Source organism: Triplophysa dalaica, chromosome 17 (genome assembly GCF_015846415.1).
Source record: "Triplophysa dalaica isolate WHDGS20190420 chromosome 17, ASM1584641v1, whole genome shotgun sequence".
Classification (NCBI taxonomy): domain Eukaryota; kingdom Metazoa; phylum Chordata; class Actinopteri; order Cypriniformes; family Nemacheilidae; genus Triplophysa; species Triplophysa dalaica.
Window position 1 is genome coordinate 20,022,244 of NC_079558.1, and position 23,721 is coordinate 20,045,964.

Consider the following 23,721-nt stretch of genomic DNA (forward strand, 5'->3'; position numbering starts at 1 on the left):
ACCAGGGTTATCATCTCTCTCTCTCCTCGCGCCTCTCTCAGTCTTATGAAATAAGTGTTTTCTGGTGGCTGGTGCAGCCCTGGGTCATGGTGTACTTGACTGAGAGACGGATGCGTATTGAGATAAATCACACCGTGGAACAGCTGCAGAGGGCAAAGGTCACACATCAGACTCACCCCGCTCTGACTTTGTGTTTTACCGCTGTCAAAGGCCAAAGTCTGGGCCCCATATATCTGTACCATCACAGGACCAGGCAGTCTAGTGCCTCTACATCTATATCAACTTACTCAGGTTCGATCTAGGATAACACCTAGTGTAGACAACAGTGAAATTATTTCTTTCTGTCTAATTTAAAAACAACACTTTACAAAAAAAATTGAACGCTTTGGTATTTGGTAAGCCTCCATTTTTCAGTGATGGCAAAATGCATTCAAGCTGGCGCGATTATTTATATCATCCCATTATGATTTGAACAATTTCCCGATTTAATTCCTCTAAAAACTTTTCCGAGGCGTAGCCCAGTTCTCACATAAGTGCTTTTGTCTGCTAAATGTCATCCAGTGTTTGGGGAAATATACCCTTACCTTTATTCCCATCCATAACACCTGCTTTGTATATCGCATCCCGTCCCATCATCGGCGTAATTTCTTTAAAAAGGGATGCACGCTACATTGCACTAAGTGTTTTAGAAAGCATAATTGCCATGCAAATTCCAATCAGCGAGATTTATTACATTTATTTATTTATTTTAAAAGAGGAAATGTTGTTTTCTGTCGAGTTACGCAAGCGTTCATGGATTCAGCCGACAGCTGTTTTGTAGCGCGTTACTCTCTCCCGGCAAACGCAGAGAGAAAACGAAATCGTCTTTTTTTTCCGGAGGCAGACTCGCATGAAAAGGGATGCTGTATTGTGTTTACTTGTGAGAAAACGAGGGGAGGCAGGTGAAAAATATCTGTCTGTACTTGTTCGGATTTAAGACCCGCAAATTTGCACCCTATTTCAATTTGCCTGCGTGAGGCGGCAAGTGCAAATAGCTTATTGAGAGTGAGATTAAGGCAGAAACGGAGGTGAGGGGTATAAATCTGACAAGGCTGACTTGTACCGTCATGTAAGCGTAATGACTATCACGGCGAATCAACTGCCGGAGCTTAACACAGGGAAAATTTGCCTGATGTGCTTGTGTGGTGTGTGCGAAGCCCTTGGCAGTAATACAGTCGTACCATCTGACTCAATTTTTTAGTTCATGAAGCATATTAGCGGCGGCGTGTATCAGCGCCCCATTCAAAAGGTGATTTCAATTTCAGATGCACATTTTTCATGAAGATAAATACGCCACGTGTCGTCATTTCCCTGAAGTAAATATTAGGTCTACAGCAGAAGGGTAACGTTACTGTGAAGGTGGGCATGCAAGAGTGTCGTTGTTTTTTTTTGCATTTATACGTTAAGCGCCGGGGCTCGTTGCCTCTGGGAACACATTGAATGTTTAATCTGCGAGGATGTAGACCGAGTCCAGAAGCAAAGGTGATGTTGTGTCTTTTGGGGCCATCGTTGAATCCTCAATCGTCACCAGTTTCGCGAAATCAATCAAATTGGCCAATTCGTAGCATTATCACGTAATCGTCCCAACCGACGTCTGCTAAATACACGCAAGCGTATTTAAAAAGATGCGATGGCCCAATCGTGAAATGAAAAGTTGTGGCGAGACCTCGCCGGTCCCCGAGGCACGGCTACAGTGGCGTGTCCCTTATAGCATTATTGCATTTCATAGGGGCGCTCCTGTTTATCAAACGTGGGTTTTATTTGCGCGCTGTAGCCCCGTCAGCAGAGGAGGGGAGCCGGATTTTCTACGGGGTCCGCGCTTTGGTTGGTTCGCTGTACAGTGGGTTTGCTCCCCGAGGTCATTAAAAGTGTGAATATCTGCATTACTCCATGGTGTTTTGCTGAAACTGTTGTTTCTCCGAGGGAGAGTTCGCTAATATCCGCTAGGGACAGATACAGGAAGCGTTAGGCTACATCAACAAATCCACACCATAAACACAGCGAAAAATCGGCCCATAATTGGATTTTTTGTGTTGTATTAAAGTTAATAAGTGAAAAGATATTCAATTGCCAGGCTCAATTGCAAGCTTGTTAGAATTTTTTATTTATCTACTGTTTGTTTCTCGCTGCGGTAATTTGAGTGTGGGTCACGTCTTGCCCTCCCTTTCCCTGTGTCTTTTTTTTTGCCTCTCATCCGTCCATCATGGAATCACATGTCAAACGAGAGGGTGTTAATTTTGCCAAAGGTTCGGTTGTATATTAAGTTAAGTCTGGTAGATGACACCGACGGCATTTTGATGAAGGATTTTATACATGAAGAAATTTTCATTATCGCTTCTCCTTGGTGATTTCCACGGGACGGTTCGGGATTGCGACCTGCCGCCGTGACAGCGGGTTCCGGGATGAAGTGCTCAGTGTTGAATCTCACCCTGTGCTGGATCCTCACTTACACGAGCAATTAATGGGGCCGTTTCCTCCGGGGACGCCCGGGCATGAGCGACGCTATTGTACATAGGTAACAAGATTTGGCTTTTTTCTTGGTCAGCCGCTCTGATAGATGTGAGGGAGTCTTTCTGTGTGATTAGTTCTTATGATTGACTTCACATAATCAGGCCAGTGGGGTGTAAAGTCTGCAAATGGATCTTGAGATGAGGAAAGGAAGGCAAGGTTTAAATCAACTATACCCTTTGACCTCTACTACTTGAGCTCTATCTATCCATCTATCCATCCATCCATCTATTATTGGAGCATGCATTCAATTGTAATTTTTTTGTAATATTTTACTTGAACGATAAACCGTGCATCACTGCCAAAACATGTTAAGTTAGTGATGTTACGTTCATGTGACTGGTGTTGTGTTTAAAAACTAATTCACTCGCATTACAATCAGAAAAGCTGTCTACCGAGTTTCCCGCCTGCAGTAGTTTTTGCTTGGTGTTGGTTTTTGCACACTTTTTATACGTTTCTACTGTCATCTACATCCACACGCCCAGCTCATCACATTTCCTTTTATCATTGAAAAAATCTGATTCGTTTATGTTCCTTTAGTTTGTAGCCAAACTGAAAGCCCTCTAGTGGCACACATGGGTTTAGAAAGCATCTCTTGTCATTCGAATACCGATGTTAGAGCTGCGAGATTCTTTTAATAACCCTCCAGCTCATCGCCCCCAAACCCCGCCGTGCGTCTGGTGGCCCCTGAAGGAACCGCATCTCTGTGCGTGCTGACACATTTGTGTACCTGAGATGGGTACGACAGGGGCCAATACTGTCGCCTCTTGCCTCAACCACCGCTCGACAAAATCAACCTGACAACTCGCTGTTTTCTCCATGGAGAGAAGCGTTTTCCCCACCCGCCTTGCTCTTTTTTTCCTGTTGTAAAGGATGCTTGCATGTCAGCCCTGTGTGCATCCTTATTATTTGCCTATAACCCTGTTTGAAAGCCCATGTGTCCCGCGCAGACAGGCAGAAGCGCTGGTGTCAGATATCCGGGTAACAGGCATCAGAAGGACAGAAGCTCTGGAATGCATGTCTCCTTCTCCACTTCCCTTACTGTCTGTATTTCACTTCAGACCATTTATCCCGCCGCGCTGCCAGCACTTTGTCATTCTCTCTCCGTTCCTTTCACTGTTGAAGTCTGATTCTGTCATCTCGCCGGTTCACAGAGTGCCACCGCTGAACATGTATCTCGCTTTAGATTCTGAATCTGTTGCTGTGTGCAAAGAACACTTGGTTTGGTCCTACAGAAAAGAAAAAAGATGTGTTTACTATTGCAAGTGTTTCACCTAGATAAGAAAAGAGATCAGATTTTTCTTTGGAGGAAAAAGACCCCAGCGTTTTATGTGGAATTGGAGATCTTAGATAATAAGTTCACATTTATATTTGTATCATTTTCAATGGAAGTATATTTTATAGTTCAGATAGCTAGGTATCAAATCAAATCAAATAGAAACAAATGTGTAAAACAATCTGGAATTGCATCAATTTGTTGAGAGTTATTGGGATCTTCAATAACATTGACTTCATACTTGACAAATCTGAACTCAGTTTGACACATTGTTGAGATCTCTTCTGAAACTCTTCTGAAGGCTCTTTTTCAGATAAATCCTCTAAATTTCCATTCGCTCTCTGTTGAATCTCATTGATGAGAAATAATCGACATTATAAAGACATCTCACCTGTCATTTTTCCGTCTTGTGGACATTATAATAGTTGATACTTCATGAACTTCCTAACAATGTTTGACTAAGCTGTCTTTGCTTTTAGGGATATTTTTGACTGGTTCTGAAAATAAGTGGTTATATGGTTTCCTCTGTTTTGTGTCCCATCATCACAACTGTGTGTGTGTGTGTGTGTGTGCAATCTCAGATAAAACAAGCATTCTCCTGACGTATTTTCCCACCATGCTGAGCTCCCGCTCGATCGGGCCGCACAGAGGCCTGCTTGTGTCGCGCTGATGTCATAGGCCCGAGCAGCCCCTGCTGTACAAAGGCTTTAGGTATCATTGCCTCCGTTCACACAATACCCATTCAAGCAGGTTGCTTTGCTCCTGCAAGCCCCACGAACAATGTTATTTTTTGTTTCAGCATTATAAAGCTGGACTTTTGCAGGAAACTCGACAGACAAAACCTTTATCGGCCGATGCTCCGGGTAGGCTGGCAGTATAATCCGCCTCCATTAGCCTTTCAATGTATCTTTCTCTCTCTCGGTTCTGTTTTGTTTCGCTTATTCGTCTTTCTTACTTAACTGGCCTCTGTCTTACTGCGAGACGCGAAAAACATTCGCAGGGGTCAGAGTGAGACGGTGTTGTTCTGCATTAATAAACAACATTTTATTTATAAGTAGACATCGAAATTCTTCAGAGCTTTCAATCAAAAAGCATTTTATTGTTAAACAAACAGAAAACTTATATGTCATATTTGTTAAGAAATATGTTGAATTGCTCTGACATTTTTATTTTTCGGCCGATCACCCGGTCCCAGCCTGGTTACACTTCTTTTTAATTTCATAAATGCATCAGCAAGTAACATTAATTTCAAATGGCATTTAAAATTAAACGTTGCATTTAAAATATTTTTATGTCCACATTTGATTTCTTTTTTCACATTCTCTGTCTCTCTTTGCCAAAGACTCTGCGCTTGTACCGGAATCCCTTTTCCCGGGATCTGTCCACGGGCACGGCCGGCAAAACGGTGACAATGTAAACCTCTAATATATTTGCTTATTAGAATTCTCTGGATTTCAGTCAACAATATAAAAGCACAGAAGGCCCCTGGTCCTGCCATGTACAAACACACAATCCCAGTGTGTGTGCGTGCGTGTATGTGTATGAATCATTCCGGTGCAGTTTTAGTCCTTATAAAATATTCATTTTGGTTGTGCAGGGCCCTGTAATTGCCATCTCTCAAACTGAATAATTTATACCACGCGCAGACTGACAAAGCTACGCCATACGGCCGTAGATGAATCAGAAACGAGGATCTGCGCTGCCAGCCGCATTATTGTTTCACAAATATGGCCCTCACATCATCTCTGGATGGCCTGGAACTTAATCCAGCTTCTCTTCATTTGTCATGTCACCCGCTCTCGTTTAATGACTGACCCCTCTGTCTTGGTATACAGGGCGACTCGGTAGCACTAATGCACCTTTACCCCCGCCCACCCCCTCTCAACCCATACCACCCTGTCTGTCATTCTGTGATAACCGCCTCTCCATGCTCCTCACTTTAGAAACATATATTATATATTAGGAATAAATTGTTGCGTCTACCCTTTTCTCTTTTTGCTCGTTTTTACAATATGAGACTTAATGGAGTTCTCCGATATGTTAAAATACTGACATATCCTTTCATTCCTTAGTAAAAATAATAAAAGATGCATGTTGTGCTATTGTTGACATACAGTAATGGTATAGAGCTATAAAATTAATTTTTGATTGCGGTCCGTCCCAAAGGGAAATATAATCACAAATAAGATCTCTTTAATATCTCACTTGTTTCCCCTAGACAGCAATGATATTAAATGGAGAGCTAATGGAGACTTATGTCTCTCGCTTCTCAGATTTCTCTCCCGAGGAAAGATTCAAGCGTTCTTGTATATCTCCTCCAGAGACTCGCATGAGAGCTCAAATATTTCTCATCAGATTATTTCAAGACGTTTTCTGACCGGTGCCATCCACATGAATCAGCTTTCCAACTTTTGCTGTATGTCAACAATGTGTGACATGTCTGACTTGTTCATTTATTAAATTATAAAAAGGAGTTTTAGAGAAACATCTGAGACATAACATAATCTCTTGCTTAAAAAAAAAAGCTGGTTCTCTTCCAGCTTGAGCACCATTGAGATATCCAAGAGGTCTCATTTATGATCTATTGTTGTGTTGTTTGTTGAAGACTCCATTTTGTCAAAGCAAAGGTTCTGCAAAGTGACCCGCTCCTGTCCATTATGGAGACCCCTAAGTGCCCGTCACCCGCCTCCTGTCTGGGGACAAATAACAGCACCTCTGCACTCTCAGCATCGATGGCTTGAAAAGATTGTGATGTAACATTCTCTCTCTCTCTCTCTCTGTGTTGTTGATGTGCGGGAATAATGATATGGACGAAGGGTCCACATGTGCCCGTGACATTAGGCTGCATTACCTGCGTTAAAACCAATAACTGCCACTCACGACTGGATCCACATTAATCATTTATAATGTTTTAATACGTTTTTAATCAGCATCACAGAGACCACAGCCTTCAGACATCAGGCACGCGCACGTGCTTGTGTGTTCTGCACCGCCGTGGCCTGATTTGAAATGTGCTTTTTTCACTCTCTCCTTCCTGCTTTTAATTAATAATTAAAATCGGCAAAGATGACAGTTCCTAATTAGGCCTGTCTTGAGAGAATGTGGGAACGTATGAATTTTAGATGATAATGGAGGTTGAGCGGAGGAGAAAAGAGGCTAAAAACGCACGAGGTGACGTCGAGCCAAGGCCAAAACAAACAAAGAAACAAACAAAATAGTGATTGCATATCCGTCAGAAAGTGAGCAGGAGGTCAGGTAAAGACAACAGCACCCTTGGCCATGTGTGGTCATCCTCCTACCCAATCAGAAGCCAGAGTGAGGCCCATCGGTACCCCCACCTCTTTTTCACCCCCCACCACCTCCTCCCGGGGAAACTTGAGCCTGTATTCCCAACATCAAAGAGCTGAGTAGGGATAGACAGAGGAGAGAGGTAAAACATGGAGAACCTGGTGCTTGTTTGTTTTTTATTGAAATGGTGTCAGTGATTGGCTGGAGATGACATACTCATTTTTATGTCATAAGTTCTATAGGAAGTTGTTATATATCTAAAAAAAAATATTTACACAAGTGGCATGGGAGACCCGGGTTACAGGCATCCGTACATCCTAAATCAGGAAATGAGGGAGAGGAAGAGGAAATGGAAGAGGTGGTGTGTGAGAGAGAGAGAGAGAGAGAGAGAGGTTTAATGAGGCCTCATCCTAAAACAAAATGGCCGTGATTGACAGAAACGGTGTTGGAGAAATAATGTCAGAGGCATGTTACACATTAGGAAAAACTAGAGAGGAGAGAAGCGATATAGAGAGAAGACCGGCAGTCCGCCTGAGGGAGAGAACGCATACATACACATATGACAAGAACACGTGTCCTAAAAAACACTCCCGGCAGAATTATGTGTAGGCAGATGCTCAGATATCTACCTTTGCAGAGACCGTAAAATGCTCAGATTTCGGCTTGTTTTCTCCATTATCAGGGCCATGAACTCTGACCGAAACATATTTTCTCAGACCAGTTTGACCTTCCCATGAGAGACGACTGTTGTATGTTTTATCACTCATCAAATAAAAATATAGTCATTTGTAGACCAATCAGGGGCAATCAAACCTGTCGACCAATCAAAAGCGAGAGCTGACACAGAAAGCTTGTGCTTTTTGGAAATGCGATCTGTATTGACCTGTGTATCGTCTCAGCTTCTGGACCTGGAATCAGCAGAATGTTCTCATGTATGTGTGTGTGTGTTGTCTGGCTGGCTGGGGTCTGATCAGCTAAAGTTGCTTAGTGATCAATACTCAGCACAGACACACAGCTGTGCCCTAACCATTAACGCCTGAACAGCAATTAGTGTCCACACTGACTGCTCGCACACACACACACGCTCCCATCTGCCATTGTATTTCTTTACCTCTCTTTACATCCACATATCTGTCTTGGGACAACACAAAAAACAGCAGCATTTTTTTCTTTGTTGTCTAAATACAGCATTATTTTTGTTAGGAACAAGCATAAACCCGTCATTTTCCAAAGAAATATACATTTTTGTTTAAAAGTCTGCGCTCAGTCAAGTTCATCCTAGATAAGTTATCTGAGCTATGTTAGCCTATTTATATTCATCTTTATTTAATAGATATGGGTAGTTGACCAATATACAGTACCATGCGTCCTGTGGTGTGACAAAAAATGGAGAAAACAAGCTGTTAATGATATATTATTTTATATGATTAATATGTATATCTTAAAATAGCATATAAGAGATTCATCCTTATTGTTAGTTTTTTTCCCAAACATTTTGTAGTTACACATTAATTTGTCAACTAAGTTTCAACCCATGATTGGATAAAATAAAGACAAACCCAACAATTTTCTATTATGTTTATTAAGACAACAGTTGGACGTGTCCACATTTTTCAGTGTACTCTTCTCCGTCGACGATTGTCTAATTTGATGTTAATTCTTGTATTTATCTCATATTAAGAAGACCATGTTGTGCCGCGTTATGCCATCTGCAATTAATGTCAAACCCGCAATTTTCACAACGCCAAATTTGACAGAACAAGGTAATGACGGGCTTAAGCGACGGACGGTACAATCGCCCCCTGCATTTATTTGTTTTCGTGTCTTTTGTGCCGAATGAAGTGGGATTAGTTTAACGGAGAGATGGGGAGGAGCGGCTTCTTTGAATGAGGCCAGGAAAACGATCCAATGATGGTTCGGGTAACAGGTTAAGATAAGAGCTAAGGGCTGTTATTGAGCTGATGTGCTTGAAACGTACTCCTTTTTCCTCTCAATTACCTCAGCCTGTGAAGCCAAAGTCCTTTCAAACGACGAGCCCCCCGTCACATCACAAGACTCCAGCCCCTCTGGTCAGACCGTGCGGTGAAGGACAGGTTGTTTTAATTAGCCTACTTCGTGATCATTTCAATGCAGATTTGTCGACAAGTTGCCGAGTCGGAGCGATGGCCTCCAGTCGAGAACAAAAGCGAGGAGGGTCTCCGACGCGAAATTAGACACGTCTTTTTGTTTTTTTCTTCCGACAAACCAAATTCGTGTCTCTTGTAATTGATAACTGCCTGGGCCAATTATTTTGCGCGTTACAATACACAGAGGTCCCCTTTCCCTGCTACAGCTCTTCCATAATTAGCTATGCTAATATCCCTTTATTGGCCTTAATATTGCTCAACATCTCCATGGCACCCAAAGGCCACTAGAGTCCCGTGTCCTGTCACAAACGCTGATTATTGAGAAGGATAGCTTTAATCAAACATAATTGCAGTTCATTTTTTTCTTCTCCACCGTCGCCAGCATCTAATGCCGCGTTCGCCTTGATATTCCATTAAATGACTATTTAACTGCCTTCTTTATTTCCGACGGTCCCGAACATCGCCGCAAAGTTCTGGAGCCATTTAGAGAGAGAACCGCGCGGCCGTAATTGCTCGCCTTTTCACAAAGGACTAATTTAGCCGCTCCCCGTACGGCGGATGCGAAACGGCTCCTAATTCAGACAAAATTACGGTGCTGTTGTGGACAGCTGAATATGATTCAGTTCGGAAATTCACTTCATCAAACTCAGAGGTAAACAGACCCTAAGCGAGCGCGTGGACGCTGAACGGGCTCTTAATGAGCGGCCGTTTAGAGCGTGTTGGTCTGTTTGTGTGTTTTTGAATGCTTGTACACATTAGCCTGTTCCTGTTTCATTTATTTTGAATTTAATTCAATTTCCTTTGACGGTAATTGCGAGCGAGTGTATCAGGGTACATACAGAGGTTTTTTTATTAGGGCGAGGGATGGGAAATGGAGATGCACAACTGCATCTCTCGCATGAGCACTGGAGCTAAAGTGGTCTAGATTTTTTTTAAAAGCCAAAGTAACTTAACCTCAAATAACTTTATTAACAACTATAATGGCCAACTTTAAAAAGTTAAGCATGAAAAAGCTGACACAAAGAAACTTTTAAAAGGGCACACATTAACCTCTGCAACAATTTTTGTTGTTTCTATCAATGTATGTTCTATCTATTGGTGCCGTCCACAATAACTCTCGTATGATTCGTCTACCTGTGTACATGTGCGCGAATCCATTTGTTGGCAGCTATGGAGCGATTGAAATGAGAAAGAGAGAGAGAGGTAAATAAAGGCTATATTTCAGGCTTGATTTACTCTGATACCTGCTGTGAAACATTACAGCTCTACGGGGAAATAAAAACAGGGCCCGCGAATTACACCTCGTAATACTCATTCTGATAATGGCCTGTCCGACATCCACCATACACACACTGTACACAATTAAAGCTAATGTTCTAATGATGCCAAACACCCATTCTTGTCTTCCGGGTGTTATGAGGGCCATCTTTCTTCGCACCCGCCCCGAAATCATTTTTTATCGATGTTGTTCGCTAAAAACGTCTGAAAGAACCGAGGCCACCTCCGGGGCTTCTTCGTTCTCCTACTTTTTCCTCAATCTGTCTCAATCCTCGACATTCCCGCCCCGTCGCGAGGAAAGGGCGACTGTATATAAATGAGAATTGGAAGTGGAGAGGGTTCAGGGTTGCAGATGTCATTTCACACAGTGATGTATTGCTCGGTTCGCCGTCCCATTGGAACGTCCGAATAAGTGACTTCGAGCTGCACGCCCGCGCTGTTTACCCAGTGAAATGCATGCGTTATCTCAACAGCGGACGCAATCTGCAATGCATGACATCGTGATGTGCAGGACCTTTACTGTGTCCGTGCAGCCCTCTCGGGTGGAGTTTCGGGGTAAATATTGGTGTACATGGACATCCATATACAAACACACATTTGCCACCTGCTGGGGCTGGACGAGAGATGAGGGGACAAGAACTCAGTTGATTTGGTGGCCACGATGGCAGAATGTTCCAATTTATTTGAAAGGGGAAATATTGAAATAAGCAAAACTTTTCTTGCGCAATGTGTCTATCAGAAAGTTGTTTGTCTCTTTAAATTGTTTACCCGTAGCCACCACATTGCATTCAATTTCTTTCATTTATTTTTCCAAGTATCAGTTCCCTACGATGTTGCACCAGGTGTATCATCCTCTTCCTTTCAACTTCTTCTGAAGCCCTCTTATCAGTCTTCCTACTCAACACCTCTCCAGAATGACTCTCAATAATAAGACTTCACCTTTTCGAAACGGCAGTTTTGAGTTCTCGTGTGTGTGTGTTTTGTGTCCGAGGGGACCCCCTCTGACTCTCACGTGAACGTGACATTTGCCGAACAGATTATTCAGTTAGTAATTTGCGCAATAATTACCGGGTGCTGTTGTCCTGGTGGCGGGGTGTGTCTAATTGTCTAACAGGACTGTAAGTTTGCGGCCCGTTACCCCGTTCTACGGTCGTCGTCTGTGATGAGCAGGTCTCAGGTGTGCTGCTTTCCCTCCCCATTGAGCACGTTAGGCCTTAATTACAGAGTAGAACAGGCAAAGAAGGGGGAGGCGAATATTAACTGACTTCCTGTCAGTGACGAGCAGATGGGTTCTGTGGGGAACTGTGGGATTTGGATGCGTCAGCCCCACGGACAGACAGAAAAACAGAGAGACGGGGAGGTCGTGGGAGGGTGAGGAACAAAACATTAATGATCATTACTCTGATGGGAATTGTTTAGGAACAAGGTGAGTCCAGCTGTCTGTTTGATCGCGCTTTTGTGCGCCTTCTGAGAGCGGCTGTGCCGCTGTGAACTGGTGTTTTGGAGGTATCGATTCGATCCGTGTGAGTTTTTGCCTCGTGTGAGACTGTTTTGTGCCGGACTGATTGTCTAACGTGGAGTTTTCCTTTTCTGTCTCTTTCAGATTCTTCTTGAAATTCTTCCTAAAGTGTAATCAGAACTGTCTCAAGAATGCAGGAAACCCACGGGACATGCGTAGATTCCAGGTAATGTTTTCTTTTTCTCCTTATACACACACACACACACACAGTTTAATTTTAAAAACAGAGCAGTTTGCTGTTTTACTTTGTAGATGTAGTTCAATTGGATTTCAGGATCTGGTCAGGATCCTGGATAGAGCACAGTCCAAATATTTGGCCCCAAATATATAAACCCTCAAATCTGTCAAAAAGGACCTTATGTATAACTTATGTTCTAAAAACTGTATTTAAAATTATGTACATACAGTATATATAGGTGTATATATACACAGTATATAAATATGTATGTATGTGTATGTTTGTATTTATACTATATATGTATATACAGTATGTATAATGGTCTATTCTGTATGTATATTTATACTTGAACTGTAAGTATATAATCTGTAGGGTTCTATGTAGTTCTTTACATTTATGTTCTTATATATCTAAGTGGTTTCATCCAGTCAGAACAGGCATTAAGGGATCCAGTAGAAAGAAAGGCCTTAGCCTTGAGCTTCATTATGGTGTGTGGCCGGTCGGATTCTGTGGAGTGTTTATATACTTGTGGTTATATAGATGTATCATCAAGGAGCCAGCAGTGTTGGTGCCGCTTGCAAAACTTTCATTTTTCATGCTTTGAAACGTCAAGTGTCTTCACTGATATTGATCCATGCGTCCAGAGCAGAAGGTCATAGCCGGCGTGAGAGGAAGTGTCCTTTCTGTCTCCACGCCGGCTAAAAGAAACATCCGTCATCGCAGATGTGTCTCCCCGAGATAAAGTCACTGAACCTCTTTCTCTCGCTGTAACAGCATGTCTGGGCTTTCAACCTATTTACACTTCCTCTGGCTTACCACCTTGAAGTGTGTGTGTGTGTGGAGAGCCATACTAATCCCACTCTAACCTCGAACACTTTGTCCACTTCTTCTTCTATTGCTGGATGAACTGTCTGCTGGTGGCATCTATTGTGATCTCAAAACATTTCTCAAACCTTCTGCACACCATGTTCTGACATTTTTATTAAAAGTCATTTAAATAACGCCACCGGGAGAGCTTGCATGACATTGTTTATTTGGAAATATAAGGAGAACCAAAAGTACAACCTGAAAGAGAAATGAGCTGGGGTGTAGACGCCTGTCAGTCCGTGAGCAGAGTCCATTAACAAGACATCTTTCCTGAAGCGGTAACCCTTAAACTCTGCTCCGCTAAGCTAAATGCCACCTCCAGAATAAATTTCATTCATGTTCCTTAACCATGATCTCATGGCAAGGTCATGCTTTTGGGGTCTCTGTCCTCCCCCATTTGCTATTCCATTTCTCCTCCCTGTTTCCCTGTCTAACTCTCTTTTGCTGTGTTATTTCTATGTTATTCCCTTTCCAGCACTGAGGATAACATCACTTGAGGGCCTCAATATAATGTATTTTTAAGGCGTTATATGTATCCCCTATAATGAATGTGAAAAATCATTCAACAACATTTGGTCATTTTTCAATTTAGATGCAAGATTGTTTTTTTGTATTTTTAATTTGATGTAATTTACATTTTCATTATTTTAAATGATTTTAATATGATTTGTTTTTAGTATTTCATACAATTGTATTAAAAAAAATTATATTGAATGCAAAGTATTAGTAAAGCCATAATGGCATATTTACACCAAATATGAAATTATTTTTGCCTATAAATCTTTACAGATTTATCTCAATTTACTTTTTGTTTTGTTTGTGTTTTTCATTCAGATGTTTTTATTCCTTAAACAGTCAAATTACATAATCATGTTTGGTGTGAACAGGCCCCGGCTCTCGACCTCATTTTTGACTTCTGATCATGTAGCAATGATAAAAAATCCTGATTTTAACTCCACATCTTCCACCCTGGACCCCCCACCACACCCAGCCCGGACCCTTTCAACCCCTCTTCCCATTCAGATGCTAAATGACCCTCATTCTCTAAATGCAACTGTATGTGAAGGCCTCTTTAGTAAACACATCAACAAAAACAATGTAAGGCTTTCCTTCCTGCAGAGAGGCTCTTCTAAAATTCTCATTTCTCCTTCGAGGGTCTGTCGCTCTTCAGACCCCCCTCTGTCTCGGGCCGTCTGCGACTAATACGATAAAACAGCCGATCGATAAATCTATAGATCGATGTAATGTGTTGAGCCAGCGCTTCGCGAGCCGGGGGCCGTGTTTGAGAGACTGCTAATGGCCGATGGAGTAGATGAGAGACTCTCCCTCTCTTCTGTTCACTTTAAGTGGCAGATTAAACACTAATTGTAGCCTTTTGTAAAAAGCCAAGCGCTTCAAAATGGAGGGCTGCCTTTGATTGACAAGGGCTTGGCTGGTCCTTCTCAGACAAGCCTCTCGTCCTTTATCTAAAACGCACTCTTGTTACCGCCCAAGTGTCTCCTTTAAATAGGAAATAGGAGCTCTTCTTCTTACAAAGGTTAATTATATTCTTCAAATGAGAAATGAAATGGGCTTTATATAGAGTTGAATCCTGGTCCTTCGTTTGGAGAATCCATTGCAATTTAGCTAAAATAAGACCATGTTAAACATTTTCCACCTTCATTGTGAATATAATTTTTGTTTTTCATAGAAATGTATTTAAATAGATTCTTAATGACATTGATATGTATTTAACAAAGATTCGGTAGATTATAATTTTCACATATTTAAGTCTCTCCCTGTTTAAAGACCCATTTAATTGCAAACATGTTGAAATTTCCACTAGTTTGATTATTTAAGTAAACCTTTTCATTAGGAACGTGCTAAGCAGATTTGAGTTCCGTGGTAACAGTAGCCGATTCTGGCTCGGTCATTTATAATCAAAGAGCGTGCCAGCGTACACAAACCGCTCGCGTCATCTTTTGTTGCTCAAGGTGTGAAAACAGACTCTTTTTCGGATTAGAGCGATATAACTTATTGTTTTAATAACGCGAAGCCCCGGGGACTTGTTCTACCGAACCCAGGATAGCTGTGAAAACGAACAACTTTTCCCTTGCTTCGCTCCCTCCTGCTTGGCTCGGAAAATAAACAGTGGGCACAGGTTCAAGCTCCGGAGAAGCAAATGTGGTTGCGGTTATTGTTTCGAAGGTGCAGAGCGGTTGCACAGTTGTCAACGTTCGAAGTTAAGCTTTGCGGGTATGGAGGAGACAAATTAAACAAAGATGCGTGTGTGTGTGTCACCAAAGGGCCCGACTGATCAGACACAGTCGGGGTTCATCTGGTTACTGTACTGAGACCTGCTCTCATGTCGACTCGACACCAGAGGCAAAAAGCCTTTTTGTGTTGTTATTCTAGAGAATAAGACTGACAACAAAGAGTTAGCTTTAAAAAGAGCCATGGTTTTCTGATAAAGACCCTACAGAAACCCTCAGATGTGTTTTTTGGGTGTCTGGCCTTTAAGGACTCAAAACAGCCTATGGTCATTAACAGACACGATGCTTCTTGGACACTGAACAATTCATTTTCTTCTAAGGGTCTGTTCATGCTAGATCCACATTTTCAGCCAAATATAATTTTTGTTATTATAATGTGAAAGGTCAACTTTGAAAATTGTGATGACACCACTAAGATTTTATTAAATATTTTGATGGCTTTTTTCCGCAGGTCGTTGTATCGACAACGGTTAATGTGGACGGTCACGTGTTGGCCGTGTCGGACAACATGTTCGTCCACAACAACTCAAAACACGGCCGAAGAGCCCGCCGTCTAGACCCATCAGAAGGTACGGCCACTCCTTATCTGCAGAATGGTAGGCACATTTTCCATAACACTTTGATTTGCAGAGCTTTTCCCACTTTCTCTCTTTTCCCCTGTCTTTCCTCTTTCCTCTCATTTTAGCTCACGTTCTTTTAGTCATCCATCCACTCCTGAAACAAGAATAGCAAAGCTTTAGCAGCAACATACTAGTTCACCTTTTAGAGAGCATTCATTCACACCTTCACTGTTGAACTTTTAGTTAGATACTTTTTTTTGATATTGTAAGAATTTTTGTGAATGATTTGGGCCACATTATCAAATGTGTTGTGTTATTTAAAGCTGTCCGTTTTTAGCGTTCTCAAAGTTCACTCGGAGACTGACACTGAAATAAGTCATCCAAAATGTTCTGGGCCGGTTTACAATTATTCCTTGGCTAGTTTTGGGCTTATTGTAAACAAAGCCCAAGTCATGGATTCATTTTGAGCGCTTACATTTTCTCATCTCCTCAGCGCTCCAATCTTTGAGCTAAGCAATCATTAAAACACAACATAATCTCCGCTCATTTAAAAACACAACATTGGTATTTCCTTTGTCTTAATCAGCCCGTAATTACCATATCAACCCAAGCACCAGTAATATTTAATGATGCACGAGAAAGCGCGCAGATTCCCAGCAAAACCCGCAAAAAATATTTGTTTTTTATTTCTGGGCTTCTCGCGTTAATAGGAGCGTGGTAATTGAAGGTTTGCGCCCTGAGCGTTGAAGTGTTTGCTATCCTGACTTATTGTTTGTCTCTTCGCTGTAGTGGCTTGATAGTAGGTGTGTTTTCCTTAGCAACCGCCTTTAATTAGGAGAGCAATTAAGAAGGTTGAGGCCTCTCCCCTTGTCTGCCTTCGTCCCATGAGACCTTAAGACGGAATGAAAGAAAAAACACAGCCCATCCCAAAGGCAGCAGCGGCTTTACACGCCGCTTTTTATTCGCAATCTTGTGTTTATAATCAGTATATTTTTCATAAGCTTTGATTGTGTGTTATTGTGGCAAGTAAAAAGTATCTGATCATTTAAGTAAATTCAGTGTATTTACATCTTTGCATTCGGCTTTTATCCAAAGCGACATTGGAGGTATACATTTCATCAGTTTTTGTGTTGCCTGGTTATCGAACCCACAACCTTTTGCCAACGCAACGCTCTACCAATTGAACTACTAGCTACATGCTTAGAATTGTTTAATGTGTACTTAATGCTGTTTTTATAGTATAAAAACACATACAATTATACTCATTCAAAGAGAGAATATATTTTTTCATGTTGTTAAATTGGTTCAGCGTGCATTTGATCCCAGGGAGCACACGAAGCGTAAATGTCACTTTGAATAAAAGCGTCTGCCAAACGCATACATGTAAATGAATGGAAGATGGGTAATTATAGTAGTTCCTGAATCTTAAAAACTTGCCAAATATCTCCCTAGATTATTTTAAACTTGTCTTTTAGTACCGCATAAGGTTGTAGGTAAGAACGCGATCAAATTCATTCCCTCTGTGATCTTTGACAGCACTGTAACAAGTGGTGGTGCTATTCCAGACGACGCTTTTAAATATCCGACTGTTTTAAAAGTTCACCTCCTCCTTAATCACCCACCGCCTGCGCACACACACCACTTAGTTACCTGCTGTTTCACCCGCCCCTGATGGCAAATTTGGGTCTTGGCGAATATTACAGCTACCTTTCTAATATCTGCCCCTTTAAAGGTGACCAGGGGGCTGTTAAAATGAAAAGAGAGGAGCCTCTGACAGTCGCAAAACGCTCCAAACTTAGTGTTTAATAACTTCTCGAAACGCTGCCGAACGTTTCAGACTTCTCAGTTTCCCGGCTTGACTTTTCGCAGAAGCGTTCAAACCAAAACATGGTCCGACCTGTCATCTCTTTTCCATCCTGGCGTGGAACACCTCGCACACATGTAGAGGATATACAGTCGTAAAATATAAATTCATCTGTATTTACGGTCGACTCCAGGCTGGAGAAACGGTATGGTGTGTATTAGAAACACATTCTTGAAAGTGATAAACACTGGCTGTGATCGCTCCAAAGCCAGAAAGAGACCTGCCGTGGGGAGGTCTCACCGTTTCCCCTCACACTTTTATCTAATCATCTAATTCGGGCGAATTTTCCCGGACAGTGAATTTACTCTGCCCTCTGATCTTTAACTTAAAGTTATTCCCTTACGCCTGGCCTGATAGACGCCTCTCCGAGCCCCTTTCATTTTTTACATCTGGAGATTGAAACCTGAGGGAGGAGACAGATGCCGGGACACTATAGGAGGCTTTCTTTTGCGTTAGCGCCATTTAGATACGCCACGCGGAAACATATGTACAAATTCACACAGACGTGCATGCGCTCGCGTCCAAACGGCCCCATCTGCCCAGACACACATACATACAACATACACAGGCCGCAACCCCCAAATGCTCCAAACACACACGAACGTTCGCCAGTTTATGAACGCAGCGACGCCGTCTAGTGTTAATTGAAGGAAAGCAAAAAACTACAGGGTGTAGTAGAGGAAGAGGAGAGAAAGTCTCTCTCGCCCCGCGCACACCCCCTCTGGTTCTGGGCCTACAGCTCCGGGCTGATTTGCATACCAAGTGGCGGTAATGTTGTTAGGTTTATGCAATAAAGACGAGCGGCCAGCGTCTGTGCGGCAGTAGCCAGTTAGAGAGGACAGATGGGCCGACGTGAGGTAAGAGCTCTAATCCCATCAGCGCCGGGATCAGCCTGCCATCTGGACATCCCTTGCACAATTACAAGACGTTTTACGCGCTGGAACAAAGGAAGGTTGCAGCAGGCAGGATGGGACCTGTTAGAGTGCCTCAATATTGGGGCGTGCGAGTAAGAAGGTGACAAACACGGCGGCCGCCATGTTGCCATGGAAGACGATTCCAGTCTGATTAAAGCTTCACGCCGGGGCGACGTGGTGTTCTGTAAACAATACACACGGGAAAACCGGCTCGCGCATGCGCACGTGATCTTTCTTGTTGACCGTGCACTTGAGGCGGAGGAAGCCTGCAGAAACAAAGCCAGCGATTTTCGAGAGCGTAAAGAATTGTGGTGGATGCCACAAGATTTTTTTGGACAGATTTACACATGCATGTGTGCATGAATGCAAATGAACACATGTGCCCAAACATTTTACTTTATTGATTTAATAATATCACAGTCTTGCTGTATAATAAGCTGTTAAAGGGATAGTTCATCCAAAAATTATTTTGAAAAGATAACTTTCTTTCTTCTGAAGAACAAAAAAAATTTTTTTTAAAAGAACTTTATTTTATTACTAAGAATTTATTTTATTTTTGTGTGAGCTATATATTTATTAGATATTTGTTATTCATATTTATTTTGTGTGAACTATCCCTTTTTTATAAATAAAATCCTAAGCATCATTTTGCATTGTTTTTTTTTAGATTTATTGACTCACTTTAGATGTGTGACTGTGATTCATTACTAAACACTGGACTTTTATCTTGCGTGTTGCGTTGTCGAATGCACATGTACGTAGTGGTAATATGCTATTCTGAACATTGTCGCCCGCTAAATTGTTCTCGCTGGTTAAAACACGTTCCTGCCCGTCACTTCCTAGTGGAGTGTTGAACTTGGCCTCTGCCGGCTGCCATAGAGCATTTCTGCTTTTTCCAATTTCCATCATCTGCTTGAGTGCATTTCGCACGTATATCATTAGCTGACGAACACAGGCTGTGTAATTCACTCCTTTATGCTTTCCATTCAACACATGTTCCCTCTCTATATTCACGCAGAATGTATGCAAATGCTCCGCGGCAGCGGGGAGCGCTCTGGCAGCCCGTTCTCCGGGATGGGGGGGAGCGTTGCGAATTCCGAGGCAATGCGTGGTGATCTCAGGCCGCAGCTGCCAGACTGCCCCTCTCGTGGGCCCGTTCGCACCTCTCGTGCACGCACGCTCGCTCGTGCACGCACACACTCCCTCCCGTTCCTTCTGCTCACCTACACAAAGTAAATTTGTTTACTGTAATTTTTGGTGAATGATTTGCTATAATTGGTTGCGCTGATGAAGGTCAGTCCCTTTGAGGAGTCGTGTCTGTCTTCCGAGACTTGATCCTCTTTCAAACGCTCTGCCTGCAATTAAGAAAAGCAAATGTCATTCCCGAGCCTCAGAAATGAAAATTTGTATGAACTTATTAGCATGAAGTCAACAGCTCTAGTTAAGGGCAAGCTCCCCGAGTGTGTGTGTGTGTGAGCAGGCTCAGGGCTTCTGGTGTTCTGGGAGCCGAGGGGAATGAGTAAATATAACCTCCACTAGTCCAACATTAAGGCAAACAAAGAGAGCTGCCTTGTCTGAGCTGTACTACACAACAATACCTAATGTTGATTAACTAGGGCTGGTGGAGCGGCGGAGAGGCAGACAGCAGAGAGACAGACCTGCCCACACAAGGGCTTAACCCCGCCGCTTTACCTTGTGTAATGGCAATGCTCTATTTATTATTTATTGCATTTTAAGACAAGCCTCACCATTGCTGCTGCTCAGCTTAAGGGTTAAGGATTTGAACAAACCTCAAGTATCAAACGTCGGGCGCATAATAAAACCTGCTCAAAATCCCATTGACTGAGCAATATCTGGGGACAATAATGTCATAGAGATATGCTTAGCAACCACCCCTAGCAACCCACAGTTCATCCAAATATGAAACTTCTGTCATTTTTTATTCGCCCTGACACGAAAGAAGATATTTAATTTTTTTGTGGTTTGGTGTCCACATAATGGTAATCATTGGTCAGTGTTGTCTGGATTTCTTCTTTTGTGTTCGGCAAAGGTAAGAAAGTCATACAGGTTTGAAGTGACATGAGGGCGAGTAAATGATGAAAGATTTTTTTATCCTTTTAAGTAACCAAATAGAAACAAACTGAAAACCAAGTTTTGCACATCATTACCTTCAGCTTTTATTATTACTTTTATTTTTAGACTCAAGTATTTCCACTTATAAGCTGTAAAATGTAAAAAGCAGACCTGATAGACCAACATCAGTTGTGATAAAATGATGTCAGAGCGCGGGTTGATGAAAATGATGTCAGACACTTTTAATGGAGCAGAGAGATTCTAAGCTGAGAGGTTTGCCAAAGCATCGTCGGTGCATTATTAATAACCTAAAAGCCATTGTTTTCCCTAAAGATAGGGCAACACAGAGGGAAAGTAGGGAAATACAACGAAACAGGGTTACTGTTGCGGGCGGTGAGTATAAACACACACGAGAGAAGCTACAGAGGGGGCCAACGGAACAGAGTCAACACGGTGAAGAGGAAAAACTGATCAAAGCACACATTGCTAAGACGCTAACAGGGGGTCGAGTCGCCCTGAGCCTCTGACCGCTTACTACTGTGATAGCACCTCTAGACTCCGCGGGGTCCGGAGGGGGGCATAACAATAATGTATGCTAATGAGCCATTGGCTAACTTCACGACAAAGGCGGGGTCAGAGCCTCGACCTCGTTTTCTCATCGCATAATGTGTGCGCGTCACCATTAGCGCGATAGCTGGCCGGTTTGAATCTTAAACTCGTGCCTCATTTCCCTCATAATCTCATTTCACTGACCCCCCCAAAAAAGCGCAAAGCACTCATTACCAAATGATAAGAGCCACAGGGAGATGAAAGGTTGGAGGAGAAGAGGAGGTTGGAAGTTTTAAACCAAAGGCGAAGTTTGCGGATAAAAAGGCCCGGCCCAATTAGCGGGCGCATGAAAAATCCAAGTGCGCCCGCACAACCTTTGGGTTGACTGATCTCAGATCTGTAAAAGCAGATGAATGGCTGGCTGAGCGCAGTGCTTAATCGAAGCGGCGCGAGTGCTTAATCATCAGTAACCTCGTCAGTTAGGTCGGTGTTTCTCTACGTATTGTGTTGAGAGAGGTTTAATGGCTGGTGTACAACATTGCGCCTGTGTCTTCACGTGGCCCAAATCATTCACGCTTTGTTTACTCGTGGGTTTCATTATCCTCGCTGTGAGAGTCTTCTGTACGTGTACTGACAAAAGCGCGGTGCTAAGAGTCTTGTTTTGTGTCCTGTTATAAGCAGCTACCCCGTGCATAAAGGCCATCAGCCCAAGCGAAGGCTGGACCACAGGAGGAGCCACTGTCATCATCATCGGCGACAACTTCTTCGATGGACTGCAGGTCGTGTTCGGCACCATGCTGGTGTGGAGCGAGGTAACATCACTCATTGGTTTCACATATTTGCCTAAGCGTTCGTTTCTGTAACGGCCTCCTAATGAACTTCATTAGATTCTATAAAAAGCGATTCGGCGAAAACTGTGATTATGCACAGTTTATGAAGCTCTGCTTCTACAGGTTTAATGCAATTACGCCGTCATCCGTTTATCGTCTCCTTTACATTTTCTTTTTCTTCATTTCACGCCACATAAACATATAAATAAGAGTGAAATAACGGTGTGTTGTAATTAGCTCCCAGCTAATAAAGACTTCAGGTTAGTGTGTTCCTTTATGAGTTGATAAAGCTGTCTGGCATATATTTGCTGGTTGGAGCCCCCACGAGCCAATCAGCGTTTGTTTATTCTACTTTATTATTTTTCTTTTCCTAGTTTATTCACAAGAGCAGATAAGGAGTTAGATAAACAAACTGCATGCTAAACAGCGCTGCGATAAGTCCGCAGAGGCCTCCGCCGCACTCCTCGCCGAACCGTGAGGTCTTGCAAAACAATTGAACAATTAGGGGGGAAATATCTCAGAGGGGGGAAATGCGAGCTGGAGGAGAAGAGCCGGGCGAAGGCAAGCATATGGAGATGATTTGAGCGGGGCTCGTGCCCCTTGGCCTTCTTTCCGAGCCAAGGTCTATTTGCTGACGTTAACTTTAAGGAAAGAGTAAACTTGCTTGCATGTTTTCACGCTGTGCCAGTTGATAAAATCTAAAACCGTTTGCACGGTCCTAACCAAGTTTGCCTACTTGTCTTCCGTAGCTTATAACGCCTCATGCCATCCGAGTCCAGACCCCTCCAAGACACATCCCGGGCGTCGTAGAGGTTACCCTGTCCTACAAGTCAAAGCAGTTCTGCAAAGGGGCGCCGGGCCGATTTGTGTATACAGGTGAGTCGCGTTCGGATCGGTTTCTTTGTGTGCTTGTTTTACTCTTTTCTTTTCCATCTTTTTCTTTGTCTGTCTATGCTGAAATGGTTTTTACTGGCAGTGTTGAACTCCAACCACATGAGATGGACATCTCTCTCACACTTTCTCTCTGTAACCTTATATCTCCTTCATCTCGGGGAGGGCAATGGAGTTGGGGGCAGCTGCCAAGTCCAGTTAATCTCAAACCATGACAACACATCTCCAACCCCTTTTTTCCCTGCACCCTGTCCTCTGCTTCACACAAAAACACTTCTGTTTCCTGCCGTCCTGGGTGCCGCACAGGGTTGTGCTTTGTGTGGATTTTGGGTGTGATTGTGTTTTCACCCCCTCGGATCTTGGGCTCGGTCGCGGGTAAAACGAGCATAATCTCTCCGATACCGAAGGGGACCTGGTCACTCCGTGTTTGACCTGGAAGCAGTGTGTCTGATCCCAAATTGAGTAGGACAATGAGATAATCATCAGGAATTACTCTCACACTCAGGAATGTCAGAGAGAGAGAGAGAGAGAGAGAGGTGAGGTGAGGAAGGGGCCCCTGGTCCCCCCAGGCAGCTGTTCTCCATCTCGGCCCCACTGAGGCGGTGGGCCGTCTCTCCCTCCCACATTTAACCCTCTCAGCAGGGGCAGGGCAGAGGCCAACGAGCCCCTGAGATAATGAAACCCGAGAACACGGGGCCGGCTAATACCA

General features: G+C 43.0%; 1 protein-coding gene across 21 annotated transcripts in view; it reads left to right on the plus strand.

The window, feature by feature from the left end:
* The window catches only part of ebf3a (EBF transcription factor 3a), an 89,681-nt gene that overhangs the window by 42,907 nt on the left and 23,053 nt on the right, over positions 1-23,721 (plus strand). For 8 of the 21 annotated variants that reach the window (XM_056771064.1, XM_056771077.1, XM_056771083.1 and 5 more), the window contains exons 7-10: positions 12,119-12,200; positions 15,783-15,927; positions 21,970-22,103; positions 22,871-22,997. In XM_056771064.1, coding sequence (XP_056627042.1) covers positions 12,119-12,200; positions 15,783-15,927; positions 21,970-22,103; positions 22,871-22,997 — 488 coding nt within the window. The remainder of the gene's footprint in view (positions 1-12,118; positions 12,201-15,782; positions 15,928-21,969; positions 22,104-22,870; positions 22,998-23,721) is intronic. The other 13 variants (XM_056771080.1, XM_056771070.1, XM_056771074.1 and 10 more) reach the window with 3 other exon arrangements.